The 16584-nt window shown below is 41.4% G+C and overlaps 1 protein-coding gene across 5 annotated transcripts in view; it reads right to left on the reverse strand.

Annotated features, from left to right (window-relative positions):
* The window catches only part of LOC125465967 (uncharacterized), an 82462-nt gene that overhangs the window by 60720 nt on the left and 5158 nt on the right, over positions 1-16584 (reverse strand). For 4 of the 5 annotated variants that reach the window (XM_059638515.1, XM_059638513.1, XM_048560014.2 and 1 more), the window contains exons 2-4: positions 16085-16172; positions 3916-3977; positions 2405-2444 (exon numbers count right to left, since the gene is read on the reverse strand). In XM_059638515.1, the coding sequence (XP_059494498.1) occupies positions 2405-2444; positions 3916-3977; positions 16085-16094 (112 nt within the window). In that variant the 5' untranslated portion in view covers positions 16095-16172. The remainder of the gene's footprint in view (positions 1-2404; positions 2445-3915; positions 3978-16084; positions 16173-16584) is intronic. The other variant, XM_059638516.1, reaches the window with a different exon arrangement.

Consider the following 16584-nt stretch of genomic DNA (forward strand, 5'->3'; position numbering starts at 1 on the left):
GGGAGCAGGCTCTTTTGCAGTGATACCTGCAGATGTTTATCACAAAGGAAATGTTGGGAAAAGTACTCAGAATGGCAATACAGGACTTAAAATCAGATTCAGAACAGTCATAATATGTGTGACATTTCTCTGCTTAAGAGGGCCTTTCACCATTGGGCTGGGTTTGTGAGACCAGGGCCAGGGCCAGGGATCTTTCACCATCAGACTGAGGTTCAAGGACCAGTGCTGCGGAAACTGAGGTACAGCTCCAAGTGCCATCTATCACCCAGGAGTCCCCAGTGGACAGAAGGTAGTGAGATTCGCTTGTTGAGTATGTCTAAAGTAGTTTAAGCTAATAGATGCACTCATTAGTATGCATTCATCTAAATTTGATTAAGCTAATAATGTTGCTTTATATCAAAGTACATGTCTTCTTGTAATCATTTTGATCAGACCTTAAAGAACTCATTAGGCATTTTCAACTTAACAATACACCTACGGGGATTGAAATCAAACAGCAGCAGTTAGAAGTAAAATGTTAAATCTTCAAACAGTAACTCGTTAAAAACAGACTAGAAACTCTCCCACAAAACTAGGGACCTATAGGATGATTAAAGATATGAAGATTAAATTGATGCACAAAACCTAACACACTTACACAAATGCCAAGTTTATAATTTAATACAGGATCAAACTGAATACAAAAAATACAGGCAGAATTGAATAAGGAAGTAAGAATGGAAGAGTAAACTAGTGGGTAACTTTAAAGGAAATTCAAAAAGCCTCTCAACAGTAGTAAAAGGATTGTCAAAGGACGGCTGAGACCAATTAAGACCTAGATAAGGTGGTCAAAGAAAAACTATTTCCATTAACCACTGGTGCAAGCACCAGGGGACACAGATTTAAAATCTTGGACAAGAGATGAAGGGAAATAGTTGGAAGAACACTACAGTGGTAATAATCCAGAACTTGCTGCTCAGGAGAACAGTGGAAGAGGAATAAATCAATGATTTCAAAAGAAATTGAATAAGAATTGACTGAAACTAACTTGCAAGGTTACAAGGATCAAGTGGGGAAGTGTGAGCAATGGCCAGTAGAGGGCCAAGTGATCGCCTCCTTTGCTGTCACGGATTCCGACTAGAAGTAGGGACATTGGATATTGTGAATACTGATAAAGATCAACTTAAAAGGTTGCCGGCGCTCAAAGTAGAAATGTCACACAGGTTCTTTCTGAAGAAACTGCAGCTAATAGTGATAATTGTAAAGATTCTTTCCACAATCTTCAAGATAAGGGAACTCTGCCAAAGGACTGGATTTTCCATGTCACGTTCTTGTTCAAAAAAAAAGGACAGGAATAAACCTGGCAACTACAGGTCTTGGCCAAATAGCAGTAGGGGAAAAAATTTTGGTTATTAATTTATGGCAAGTAAATTGGTACCAGTAAAAATACATGTTTATAAACGATAGCACAAATCTGTTAAAGGAAAATGGTGTTTCATTACTTTCAGTGAGTTCTTTGACGAAATAACAGATAGGGTTGAGAAGGGGAGTGCATGTGACATTGAGTGCAATACTTTCAGAGTGATAACAGGTCAGTTTGCAAAATAGAAGCCCATGGGTTAAAAGTGCACTGGCTGATGAGTTACGAAATCAAGTAAAGGGCAGAAAGGGTAGTGGTGAGTAGTTGTTTTTCAGATCAGAGGGAGATATGAGGGGTGTACTCAGGGGTCAGTGTTAGGATTACTTCCATTTATTATGTATCTTAATAACCTAGATTCAAGTACCCTACAACCATCAAATTTTCTCTCCAGATCAGTGCATAAAAAAATTGTAGTGTCAATTACCTTAAAATCCTCTAGTTCTCAATCCTTGCTCTCATGGGAACAATTCCTCCCCATATTCTTTGTTCAGGCCCCTCATGATTCTGATCAAATCTCCTATTTTCCTATATCCTATCCTAAAGGTATAATTTAGGCAAAATTATTCCCAATGGTACACAGGTGGTCAATAACCAGGGGACACAAATTTATGGCAATTGATTAATAAAAGTGTCTGCTGGTTATGGTGATCTGGAATGCAGTAACTGAAAAGATGCCAGCAGCAGATTCAACACTAATTTTCAAATGGGAATTAGATGTTATCCTAAAGGGGTAAAAATTTCAGGGATGTAAGAAAAAAATTAGTAAAACTAATGCGGTATCTATTTCAAAGAGTCAGTACATACATACTGAGACAAATGGCCACCTTCTGCATCATATAAATTTATGATTCTTGTCTCTTTCTTGGGTCATGGCTACGACAAACTAATATTATATTTCTCTCGCATTAAAGTTATCAACTACTATGTCACAGAGTGCTAACTGGTTAAGGAGATCATAGGTGAACAATGTTCAAAGGGCCACAACCAAGATACAAAATGGCTTACCTCCAGTAATGTGTGCTGGTCCTGATAGTGTATTAGTTTCCTAATGGGAAGGGGAACACCAATAAATTATGGATACAGAAATACAAATGTATTTGACAAATATGTTATTTACATTGTTGCATAAAGCAGAGCATCCCAAACTCTACACTGTGACCCTAGTGGAGCGACCAGCCAAAGATTTATGTTCACAGACTCTGATGCAGCAACAGTTGCTGCGGAACTCTGACTGAGTGCTAACAGGTTTTTTAAAAATAGACAAAGAGTGGAAACAGGCGAGTCGACCCAACAAGCCCACATCAACCCTCTGAACAGCACCCCACCCAGATCGATCTCCCCACCCTATTCCTGTAACCCTGCATTTTCCATGGCTAATGCACCTAACCTGTACATCCCTGATCACTGTGTCTAATTCAGCATGGCCAATCCACTTGACTTGCACATCTTTGGACTGTGGGAGGAAGCTGCAGCAGTTGGCAAAACCCATGCAGACACGAGAGAACATGCAAACAAGGCTGGAATCAACAGCATCAACCACTGAACAACTGTACTGTGAGACTTCTTTAAACCTCTCAGTTTTTAAAATAATGGGTATGGTCTAACGAAGTCCAAATCCTGCCCTAAATCCTCACTGAAAGATAGTCACCTTTTATGTGCAGAAACTCTATGTCACAGTGACAGACTCATTTGTCCTCCAATAAAAAGAATACTATGTTTGGCTAACCTTCGGCCGACACAATGATTGCTGATTACTCTATGACCTGGCAGTGCTCCTGTTAGGGATAAACCAGGACAACTGCTGGTTGAGAGCAGGGTATGCTCATTAGATTTTATATTGTGACACAGTATTATTGCCCTACTTCAAGCCAGGAAAGCCTGGATTCAAGTCTCACCTGTTGCAGAAGTGTGGCATAACATCTCTGAATAGACTGATTAAAAATAAAGATCTGGATTCTTCCTCATTTAGGGAGTTGGCCTCTGCATAGTAATATGGCCCTAGTGTTTGTACTAAACAATAAATTCATAATAAACCCTTGTAAAACTTTTGCTTCCTAATGCATTAATTGGATATCAGTGTGAGGAACAATCAGGGCCAGGTCTCTGATGTCCCAAATGCCAGTTATTTCTAAGACAATAGCAGCCCTAATTAGGAATTGTTTGTTTGAAGGCTCTCAATTTTCTCACATGTGTATTTTGAACAAATTACCTGAGAAGACTAGATGAGGATATCAGTTGGAAGCACTATTTCAATTTGGTGTCAATTCCCACTGAAATTTTTAAAATGCAAAAGACCCTGCGCTCAATATATAAGGCAATTTAACACTAGCCAAAAGTTTCACCTGTAGAAATTTGGACTCTTCTGTAATGTGACATACATGAGTTAATTTTCTACATTATGTTTCCTCGGTAAACTTTTGTGCTCATTAAGGAGAAAGGAAACAGAGTCCCTTTCTAAGATAAAGCATATAGTTTTTAGTCTGGATTTCTCAATTCATCTCTAAGAATTCACTTACATGCTGCTCTTCAGAATTTTGTTCTCTACCATCTTCTACCGTCTCAGCCACCACAGTGTATCCTAAGAAATAAAGCAAATGAAGCACTTTAGTCAGTTAAATTTATCGTCGTAAATTAGAAACCATTGCTTGTTCATGAAATTATACAATCCAAAGGGGTGTTTACAAGCCCACTGTGCCTGTTCTTTCAAAGAGTTACCCAATCATTCCCACTTCTCAGCTCTTTGCCTTGTTATGCACCAAATAGAGACCAAAAGGTTTAAAAAGGGATCAATTTTCCAGTGAGCAACAGAAAGAAACAAAGGTCAAGACTTCACTATTAAAGATTTTACAGCTAAACTAAAATCAACAGATCAAACAACACACTCACTGGGATGCCAATAGTTCCATGCAATATAAGATTGGCCTGACCAACAGCCTTGTAAATAGGACTCAAGCCATTTGCTCACCACACACACTTGATAATGAAACAGGGCACATCAAAACCATCCTGCATGGCTACATTGACCAGAGCACTTTTCATTATATACTATGCAACTTAACTGGGCCCAAGACTGCCACTTCCAGCCCTGAAAATTGCTCAGTCTACCTCAGATAAAAGTAAAGCATTGCAAGATTTAACAACAAGCAGATTGTTTCAAATTGGTGTCAATTCCATTCAAATTTTTGAAACCCAAGACATTGCACACAATAAGTAAGGCAATTTTACAGTAGCCAAGGTTTTACATGTAGAAATTTCAATTCTGGGATAATCTGGCATACATCAGTTAATTTCCTACATTATGTTCTCTGGTAAATTTTTATTCTGATTAAGTTGAAAGGAAACAGAGTACCTTTCTAATACAAAGCATCTAGTTTTTAGCCTAGAAATAGTAGGAACTGCCAATGCTGGAGTCTGAGATAACAAGGTGTAGAGCTGGGTGAACACAGCAGGTCAGGCAGCATCAGAGGAGCAGGAAAGCTGATGTTTCACGTCTGGACCTTTCTTCAAAAATGGGAGAGGGGAAGGGGGCTCTGAAATAAATAGAGAGGGGGGAGGCGATGATGGAAGGTGAACCGAGGAGCAGATAGGTGGAGAGAAGACGGACAGGTCAACGAGGCAGGGATGGAGCCAGTAAAGGTGAGTGTAGGTAGGGAGTTGGTATGGGGTTGGTCAGTTGGAAGGGAGGGGCGGCTAGGTGGGAGGAAAGACAGGCAGGTCAAGGCAGCCAGGATGAGACTAGTAGGTAGGAAGTGGGGGTGGGGTTGGTCAGCGTGCTGGGAGGACCGGATAGGTGGCAGCTAAGATGGACAGGTCAAGGAGTCGGGGACAAGCTGAGCTGGTCTTGGGATGAGGTCGCGGGGGGGGGGGGGGGGGGGTGGATTTTGAGGCTTGTGAAGTCCACAATGAGACCATTTGGCTGCAGGGTTCCACAGCCAACCGAATATGAGGTCTCAATTCATCTCTGAGAAATGAAGCTGATAGTTTGAAACTGTCACTATGCAGTAACAATACTCATGGTCTTTGTCACCAAAAGGATGCTGTTGTCGAACTAAAAAGACCTTCTGCCTATCAAAGAAATTAGTCATGTGGTACCTAATTTCAGTGCTGACATGAAGCTAGCTATGTAGGCAGTATGCCCTAAATCACCTTCTGTCACTTCACCGATAGGGCAGTAATGGGTCAGGTTGGATTTGTCCTGCTTTTTGCATTTATAATGGTACTATGACTTTCAGAGATGCATTTTGTCCTGGTCTTTTTTTGAAGACAGGTTTTGAGCCAAAGGTGCCAAGTTGTCTCTTCCAAGTTTTCTTTCATTCAATAGATTAATTTCATAGAATCCCTCCAGTGTGTGCCATTCAGCCCACTGAGTCACAGTGGGCATCCCAGACCCAGGCCCTACCCTATCTCTGAAACCCTGCATTTTCCATAGTTAATCCACCTAGCCTGCACATCGATGGACACTACGGCAATTTAGCAAGGCCAATGCACCAAACCTGCACGTCTTTGGGTTGTGGGAGGAAACCAAAACACCCAGAGGAACCTACACAGACACGGGCGGTATGCAAACTCCACACAGACAGTTACCCAAGAGTAGAATCAAACCCAGGGCCCTGATATTGTGAGGCAGCAGTGCTAACCTATGAGCCACTGTGCCACCCAGTGAATAAAGTAAACAGCTGGTAAGGCCCTGGGTTTCTTTTTCAACAAAGTTAGAACAATAGGAGCAGCATGAATGGGTGGAGTCAGGCTTCCACTTAGTTAAGCATTTAATTTAGCTTTCAGTTGTTGGGATTTTGAAGTTGGCTGTGGAAGCTGCAATACATCTCTCTTGGCCACAGCAAAAAGCTGGAGTTCTCTCTTTGCCCAAATTTTCTCTTAGGGTTCTTTTTTCCTAGACTGGAGAAATATCTCATGTGAGACAGACAAATCTATTTTACTTAATTTGTCTTTGCTAAGTGTGTGTTTATGGGATGTTATTATGTTGGAACAGTTAATGTTTAACAATATATATTCCACTATTCTGTTAAGTTTTCCGATTGCTTGATATACTAATTGATCTTTCTTTTGTCTGTGATTTAACTGGTTGAGAGAATAAAGCCGAGTAATATGATCAATCAAATTAAATATTGAACATAGCACCTCACACTTGCCTTTAAGAAAACTATTACAATCTAGGCTCTCTCCTCGATATATTTGAAGGGGGTTTGGTGTGGTCTATTACATGTACAGGACATACCATATTGTGAGGTCAATGCCTGAGTTGTAACAGTACTGGAATAACTTGGCTAGGGAAGCAGCAAGTTCTAGAGCACGAGAGACATGAAGACAAAATGATTAGCTAGGAAAATGAGGGTCCACTACTAGTGGGGTTAAGACTAAAGTGGAAAACATGTAAGTGGTGAAGGAACTAAATGGTTACTTTGCTTCTACCTTTACAGAAGAAAATTTATCAGAAATCAGGCAACCAAGGGATTTGTGAAACTGAGAGTCTCATGAAACTGAGGAATTAAATGAAATTAGTATTATTAAAGCAGTAGCACTTGAAAAGGTGACTAGATTGAAGGTTGACAAATCCTCTGGACCAGATGAGTTTCATTCCAGAGTGTTGAAAGACGTGGATAAAAAAAAGTGGGTATATTTGCAGTTATTTTCAAAGTTCTGTAGATTATGTAATTGTTTCTTTGTCCTGCAAAGTGGCAAATGCAACCCTATCATTTGAGGAAGGAAGGAAAAAGGAAGTGGAGAACTGTGGATCTTTAGTTTGATACAGGACATCTAGAAAAATAACATTAAAATTGGGCAGAGTCAATGTGTATTGATGAAAGTGAAATCATTTTTGACATATTTGTTGGCGTGCCTTTGAGGATGCTGCTTGTTGCTTTGATGAAAATAAACAAATGGATGCGGTGTATTTCAATTTTCAAAAAATTTTGATACGGACCAACACAGAAGGTTAGTAAATCAAATTAAAGCATATGGCTCTGGGAGAACTATACTAGCAAAATCTGGCCAACAGATAGAAAGAAAAGAATAGGAATAAACTGATCATTTTCAGGATGGCAGGCTGCTACTAGTGGGGTCCTAGAAGAGACCTCCTTAACCAGGGCTCTGTTGTTGATCCAAGCGAGCTTGAACACATCTCTCAGCACAGTACATGACGTGAGCTCAGCAACATCCCAGCCTGCACAACACAGAGAAGGCTATCAGCCAGCTTAAGAACAACAAGGCTGCTGGAGCAGATGGTATCCCTGCTGAGGCATTGAGATCCTGCAGTAACTACATATCCTTGTCTGCCTTATCTGGAAGGAGAAGAGCAACCTGGAGAGTCAGAGATGCTACAATCATGAACATTTTCAAAAAAGGAACAAGTCTGATTGTAGTAATTACAGGGGAATCTCCCTGCTGTCGACCATTATAAATGTCATCACGAAGGTCCTCCTCAACCATCTCCTCCCTGTGGCCGAGGATCTCCTCCCAGAGGAGTGTGGCTTTCAGCCACGGAGGTACACAACAGACATGATTTTCAAGCTCAACAGATGCAGGGGGCCTCCGCTTGGTTCGCAACAAACAACTGCACCTCCCAGTCGCAAACTATTTCAACTCCCCCTCCCATTCCTCAGACGACATGTCCACAATGGACCTCCTGCAGTGCCACAATGATGCTACCCGAAGGTTGCAGGAACAGCAATTCATATTCCGCTTGGGAACCCTGCGGCCCAATGGTATCAACGCGGACTTCACAAGCTTCAAAATCTCCCCTTCCCCTACTGCATCCCAAAACTAGCCCAGTTCTTCCCCTCCACCCACTGCATCACAAACCAGCCCAGCTCGCCCCCTCTTCACACTGCATCCCAAAACCAGCCCAGCCTGTCTCCGCTTCCCTAACCTGTTCTTCCTCTCACCCATCCCTTCCTCCCACCTCAAGCCGCACCTCCATTTCCTACCTACCACCTCATCCCGCCTCCTTGACCTGTCCATCTTCCCTGGACTGACCTATCCCCTCCCTACCTCCCCACCTATACTCTTCTCTCTACCTATCTTGTTTTCTCTCCATCTTCGGTCCGCCTCCCTCTCTCTCCCTATTTATTCCAGTTCCCTCTCCCCATCCCCCTCTCTGATGAAGGGTCTAGGCTTGAAACATCAGCTTTTGTGCTCCTGAGATGCTGCTTGGCCTGCTGTGTTCATCCAGCTCCACACTTTGTTACCCCTGTACATGGCCTTGTTTGACCAAGGCCTTTGACACCATAAATCAGGAAGTATTATGGAGCATTCTTCTCCAATTTGGTTGCACCATGAGGTTTTTCACCATCATTTGCCTGCTCCACGACGACATCAAATTCATAGTAATGACAAACGGATCCAACACCTAACCATTCGCTGCTTGGGCCATTGTCACGCAGGGCTGCATTATCGACCCAGCATTGTTCTCGATTTACCTCTCTGCAAAGCTTCACCTCACCATCAACAACTCCCTGCTGGAGTGAAGCTAACTTACAGAACCAGTGAGAAATTATTCAACTTGCGCCATCTCCAAACAAAAACCAAAGTCACCCCAGCAGTGTTATCGAGCTGAAGTACATGATAATGTTTGCATATGTGCAATCTCAGACGGTGTGCTCCAGACCATCATCAGCACCTTTACAAAGGTACATGAGAGCATGGGTTTCACCTTGAACACTGACAAGATGAGGATCCTCCACCAACCTGGCCCGGCATTATGAAGAAAACCCCCAAACATCAAGACCCACAGGCAGGCCTTAGAGAATGCCGACCACTTCTAATACTTTGGGAGTGTCCTGTCGTTAAAGCAGCTGTTGACAACAACATCAGATCCGACACCAAGTTCATGGTTTACAGAACTGTAATGGTTCCTGCTTCCTCTGAGATATGGGCTGTCTACAGCAGACATCCAAAGGCACTGGAGCAATACCACCAATGCTGTCTTCACAAAATCCTGAGAATCTATTTGGAAAAAAGATGTATCAACACCAGTGTCCTTGACCAGGCTAACATCACCAGAATTGAGGCACTGACCACTGACTGTGATGAGCTGGGCATATTGTCTGCATGACCAACATGAGACTCTCCAAGCAAGTGCTCTGCTCCAAAACAGCAGGTGAGCCCCAGGCGGACAGAGGCAGCACATCAGTGATACCTTTAAGGCCTCACTGGTGAAGTAAGGTATTCCCACGACACGAGGTAATCACTGGCCCAAGACTGTCCAAAGTGGAGGAGGAGCATCTGGGAAGGCATCGTTGGGGAAAAAAACGAAAGCCAAACAAAATAGCATAAGGAGCGTGTTGCCCCACCCACACTTCCTCACAATCACCTTCTGCCCCAAGTGTACTGACAGTCACATTGATTTGTACAGCCACCGATGGACTCACCCTGAGAGTGGAGGCCAGTCATCCTTGCCTGTGAGGAACTATCAATGATGATGATGACTAGGAAAATTAACTTCCAAGTGCACAGCTGTTTACAGTCTAGATAAAGGATTTGGATGTGGGGACTAATTCTAATATTTCACTGAAGACACAAAAACGACCGGGAACTTGTGAGGAGGTTAACAAGAAGATTTCAAGACGATTTAGACTAAGTGAGAGGGCTAGAACATGGCAGATGGAACATAATGTGAAAAAATGTTATTATTCACTTTGGTAGCAACAGAACAGAAAGACTGAATATAAAGTCACAGAGTCAATTGTACAGCACAGGAACAGACCCTTCAGTCCAATTTGCCATACCGACCAGGTATCTTAATCTAGTGCCATTTGCCAGGGTCTTGGACCAGGACATGTTATAGGTGACCTTTATGCCCAGACAGTGAGCTGTTGAGAAATATGACAGTGTCCAAAGAAACCGCTGTGTCTCTATTCATGAGTCAGTTAGGTAGAACGCAAATGCACAAGCAATTGGGAAGCCAAATGATATGATCGCTTTTATCTTCAGGGGATTTGAGCAGAAGAGTAAAGCTGGCCTGCTGATGTTGTATAGAGTCTCAGTGAAATCTCATTTGAGTATTGTGCAGAGTTTTGGTCCCTTTACCTAAGGAGGGATATACTCGCCATAGAGAGTGTGCTGCAGAGGTGTTCCAGATTAATCCCAGGAATAGCAGGATTATTTTGTGAGGTGATCCAGTCTGTATTCCCTAAAACTTTGAATAATGAGGATGCTCTCCCTTTTGTTCCCCCCTCAAGGTGAGGCAGAAAGGAAATAGAGGAGATGTGTGTCTTGCCTGATGAGTCTAAAACAAGGTGATATAGTCAAGGGGTACTTTAGAATGAGATGGCCAAGAATTTCATCAAAGGATGGTGCATCTTTGGAATTCTCTACACCAGAAGGCTATGGAGACTCAATCATTGTGCTGCCTTGAGCATGTTATCACATGATTTCTGAAGACTAATCACAAAGGAAGTAGAGTGTGTGTAGCGAAGTGACACTGAGGTAAATGATCAGTCATGATTTAAATGAATGACACAGCAGGCTTAACAGAATAATGACCTAATCTTGTACCTACATTCCTGAGACAATCAGACAGTTGTACCTCAGATTTCTGCAATCTCCATCCATTGAAATAATATGATTTTTTATTCTCCTGCTAAAAAGTAGACAAGATCACATTTTCTATGTTTTCATCCATTTGGCAACTTTCTATCCACTTACTTAACCTATCTATATCCTATTGCAGGCTCTTTATGTTCCCTCCACAACTGACTTTCCTATCTCTCCTTTTGTCATCAGGGAATTTAGCAACATTAACTTGAATGAAGGGACAAAATCTTTGATATAATTTGTAAACAGTTAGGCTCCACCACTGCTCCCTACAGCATTAGCTTGTCACATCTCACCAATGTGAAAGTGGATCAGTTATGCCCAGTCTGGTTTCTGTCAGTTAAATAATCCTCTAACTTGCTAACATGTTACCCTCTACACCACAACATCATCTTTTGTTTAGTAACCATTGATGCAATACCTTGTCAAACACCTTCTGGAAATTAAGTTTGCATATTCACAGGTTCCCCTTTACCCATGCTGTTCGTTACATCCTCAGAAAAACTAATAAATTTTGTTAAACATAATTTCCCGTTCACAAAACAATGCTGACTCTGCCTGACTGCATTAAGATTTAAGTTCCCACTCTGAGCTCCTCAGTAATATATTACAGCATTTTCCCTGTGAACAATTTTATGCTAACAATCCTGTACTTTCCTATTTTCTGTCTCCCTCCTTTCTTGAATACAGGATCACATCAATTATTCTCCCATCTACTAGGACCTTTTTAGAACATTGGAAAATGAAAATCAATGCATCAACTTTCTGAGCAGCCACTTACATTAAGATGATCAAGAAGCAAGGACTTGTTAGTTTTTAGTCGTATTAAATTTGTCGGTATCCTTTCCTTTGCAATTGTTTTAATTTCTTCACTTCCTTTCACCTCCCAATTTACAATTATTTCTGGAATTTTATATGTATCCAGTGAAGACAGATGCAAATTTTTTTTTAACAAGAATGTTTCTGTTAGAGTAAAGGGCAAAGCTGGTAGATGTCAGGAATGCTGCATGACAAGAGAAATTGAGATTTTGGTTAAGAATAAGCAGGAAGCATTTGTCAAGTACAGACAGCAGAATTTGAGTGAATCCCCAGAAGAATATAAAGGCTATAGAAGTTTACTTAAGAGGGAAATCAGGAGGACAAAAAGGGGACATGAGATAGATTTGGCAACTAGGGTTAAGGGGAATCCAAAGGGATTCCACAAATACATTAAGGACAAAAGGGTTACTAGCGAGACAATAGGGCCCCTTAAAGACCAGCAAGGCTGCCTATGTGTGGAACCGCAGGAGATGGGGGAGACACTAAATGATATTTTACATCAGTGTTTACTGTGGAGAAGAGTACAGAAGATAGAAAACATGAGGAAATAAATAGCAACATCTTTAAAAATGTCCATATTACAGAGGAGGAGGTGCTAAACATCTTAAAATGCACAAAGGTGGATAAATCCCCGGGGCCTGATCAGGTGTACCTTAGAACTTTATGGGAAGCTTGGGAAGTGATTGCTGGGCCCCTTGCTCAGATACCTGTATCACTGATAGCCACAGGGAAGTTGCTGGAAGATTGGAGTTTGGCTATCATAGTGCCACTATTTCAGAAAGGTGGTAAGGAAAAACCAGAGAACTATAGACCGGTTAGCCTGATATTGGTGATGGGCAAGTTGCTGGAGGGAATCCTAAGGGACAGGATTTACATGTATTTGGAAAGAAAAGGACTGGTTTAGGAATAGTCAACATGGGAAAACGTGTCTCACTAACTTGATTGAGTTGTCTGAAGAAATAACGGAGAGGATTAATGAGGGCAGAGCAGTGGATGTTGTCCATATGGACTTCAGTAAGGCGTTCAACAAGATCCCTCATTGTAGACTGGTTAGCAAGGTTAGATTACGTGGAATACAGGGAGAACTAGCTACTTAATACAGAACTGGCTCAAAGGTAAAAGACATAATGTGGTGGTGGAAGGTTGCTTTTCAGACTGGAGGTCTGTGACCAGCAGATAGCCACCAGGATCAGTGCTAGGTCCACTGCTTTTAGTCACTTATATCAATGATTTAGATGTGAACATAGGAGGTATGGTTAGTAAGTTTGCAGATGATACCAAAATTGGAGGTATAGTGGACAGCAAAGGTTACCATCAGAGTGCAAAGGAATCTTGATCAGATGAGCCAATAGACTGATGAGTGGCAGATGGAGTTTAAATTTAGATGAATGTGAGATGCTGCATTTTGGAAAGGCAAATCAGGGCAAAACTTGTACACTTAATGGTAAGGCCCTGGGCAGTGTTGCTGAACAAACAGACCTTGGAGTACAGGTTCAAGGTTCCTTGAAAGTGGAATCACAGGTAGATAGGATAGTGAGCAAGGTGTTTGTTATGCTTGCCTATATTGGTCAGTGCATTGAATATAGGAGTTGGGCTGCACATGACATTGGTTAAGTTACTACTGGAATACTGTGTGTAATTCTGGTCTCCCTGCTATAGGAAGGATGTTGTAAACCTTGAAAAGGTTCAGAAAATATTTATAAGGATGTTGGCAGGGTTGGAGGGTTTAAGCTCTGGAGAGAGGATGAATAATGTTTTAAAGAAGATCTGTTGCTCAAGTGGCGATTGGATTTGTTGGTTGGTTCGCCAAGCTGACTGGTTTTCATGTAAACGTTTCATCTACCTTCTAGGTGATATCGTCAGTGCTGTGAAGCCTCCACTAAGTATTGTTGTTCTGTCCCTCCCCAAATTTATATGGTCCGGTCTGTCATGATGGGCACTCTTGTTTCCTGTAAGTATCGTAGTGGTAGGCAGATGGGTCTATTTCAACATATTTGTTAATTACATTTGTTTGAAAACCAGGCCTCCAGGAATTTTCGTGCTTGTCTTTGTCTCACTTGTATTCGTGCTGTAACTTTGTCCCAGTCGAATGATGCCCTTCTGTGTTGGAGTGTATTGAAACAAAGAAGAATTAGTTGTGCAATTTTGCAATTAGTTGGTGTTCATGTATCCAAATGGCAAGTTTCCTGCCTGTCTGTCCTGTGTCGTGTTTCTCGCAGTTGCTGCATATATATGATATATAAAATACCATGCAGCAGCTGTGAGAAACACGACATAGGACAGACAGGCAGGAAACTCGCCACCAAATTACATGAACACCAACTTGCAGCAAAATGGCACAACCAATTATCCTTTGTTTCAATACACTCCGACATCGAAGGATATCAATTAACTGGGATAAAGTTACAGCACTAGGACAAGTGAGACAAGCACGAGAATTCCTGGAGGCCTGGTTTTCAGGCACCGATGCAATTAACAAACATATGGAAATATATCCCATCTATTTACAACTACAGTAGAAAACCGGAAACAAGACTGTCCACCATGCCAGACCAGACCATATAAATTCAGAGTGGCACAGAACAACAGCCCTCAGCAGAGGCTACACAGCACTGATGATTTCACCTAAAAGGGAGATAAAACATTTACATGAAAACCAGTCAGCATGGCAAACCAACCAAAAACTCTAAGAGGCTTAAGAGACTGGGACTATTTTCCCTGCAGCATCGCAAGCGGAAGGGTGACCTTTACAAAATCATGAGGGGCATGGGTAGGGTAAATAGACAAAGTTTCTTTCCCAGGGTTGGGGAGTCCAAAACTACAGGGCATAGGTTTTAGTGACAGGGAAAAGATTTAAAAGGGGGTCTCAGGGGCAATTTTTACAAGTGGGGGGGGGAGTGTATTGAATGAGCTGCCAGTGGAAATGGTGGAAGCTGGTACAATTACAACATTTAAACGGCATTTAAATTGGTAAATGAATAGGAAAGGTTTAGAGGGATATGGGTCAAATGCTGGCAAATGGGACTAGATTTATTTAGGTTACCTGGTTGGCATGGACAAGTTGGATCAAAGAGTCTGTTTCCATGCTGTATATCTCTATGATTCTGGATGTGAGTTTGCTCGCTGAGCTGGAAGGTTAGTTTTCAGACATTTCTTCACCATTCTAGGTAACATCATCAGTGAGCCTCCGATGAAGCGCTGGTGTTATGTCCCGCTTTCTATTTATCTGTTTAGGTTTCCTTGGGTTAAACAGATAAACAGAAAGCAGGACATAACACCAGCGCTTTGTCGGAGGCTCACTGATGATGTTACCTAGAATGGTGACGAAACGTCTGAAAACTAACCTTCCAGCTCAGCGAGCAAACTCACATCCAGAAACTCAACCTGAGCTACAAATCTTCTCAAAACTCGCTATCTCTATGATTCTATGAAGCTAGCTGACCCACCATAACAGTATTTGTCCAATATTAATCCTGTGACTTTCGCTCTAAAGGACCTGCATCATTTTACTTAACCTTTTCCTATTTAAATACTATAGAAACTTGTTTTTATATTTCTCACTACCTTTCTCTTGCACTTGATTTTATTCCTCTTTATTAATAATTTATTTGTTCTTTGCTGTTTATTTAAACTGTGCTCAATCCTCTGACATCTTTACAAAATTATATCTTTTAACTTTCAATTTGACACTATCTTTAATTTCCTTAATTAGCTGCAGGTGGAGTGTCCTGTGTTTAGAGTATTTCTTTCTCATAGTGTCTGTGTTCTTTGGTTACCGATCATAACAGAATTTAAGTTTCACCCAAGCTAGTCTCATCTAAAGCCTTCATCAGTTTGTTGAGAAATAATGATACCATGGATTAGACCAATGCTCTTTATTTAAATCATGACTTCAAAAAGAATTTTCTTGGCTAATGGTTGGAACAGCATCCAACGAAATAATTTTGAGTTAGTCACGAGACATTATAACCACTCCGCAAATCTCTTTTAGCCTTATCAGTGGTTTGGATCAATATAATCCAGAGAAGTTTGGAAGATGAAAAGCAATGCATTAACTTTCTCAGCAGCCAGTCATATTCTTAGGAAGATCTTAGGACCATCAAAAAGTGAGGACTTCTTTTGAAACTTAAGAATATTGCCAGTGTTCTGTTTCACATCTGACCTACCCACTGGAAATGAAAATCCAAATTCCAGCTAAATTTCAACACAACTTCCTGAATGGAAAAGTCGTACTGCAACCAACACTGACAAAAATGTATCAAAACAGAAAATCAAATAATTTCAAAATTTTTGGAAAGTGATTAAATTCTTTACCTTTTTCCATCCTCTCTGGTGTTTTACCATCAGGAATCTCTGGAGAGGCTGAAATTTCATCAGGATTTCCTCTTTCCTCTTCTGCTATCTGTTGACATGATATGACTATGGTATGAATCAAGTTTCTGGTGTTACACAGGTGCTTTTTATTTATTTAATATTCAAGGTTTTAGCTTTTGACGGATTGTGGAAAATGGACTAATTTCAAGTATTGTGGAAATATCTGGAGTGGTTCCTCTAAAAGAGGCCATTGAAAGATCACAATGGACACTGGAGTTTTTTTTTGGACAAGGCTTCCTTGAAACCACATGACTATAGCCATCTTGGATTCCACCAGGGCCACTCAGCTCCTGACCTCATTACAGCCTTGGTTCAAACATGGACAAAACAGCTGAATCCCAGAGGTGAAGTGAGAGTGACAGCCCTTAATATCAAAGCTGCATTCGAGTGAATGTGGCATCAAGGAGCCCTAGCAAAACTGGAATCAATGGGTAGCGGGG

This window comes from Stegostoma tigrinum, chromosome 30 (genome assembly GCF_030684315.1).
Source record: "Stegostoma tigrinum isolate sSteTig4 chromosome 30, sSteTig4.hap1, whole genome shotgun sequence".
Classification (NCBI taxonomy): domain Eukaryota; kingdom Metazoa; phylum Chordata; class Chondrichthyes; order Orectolobiformes; family Stegostomatidae; genus Stegostoma; species Stegostoma tigrinum.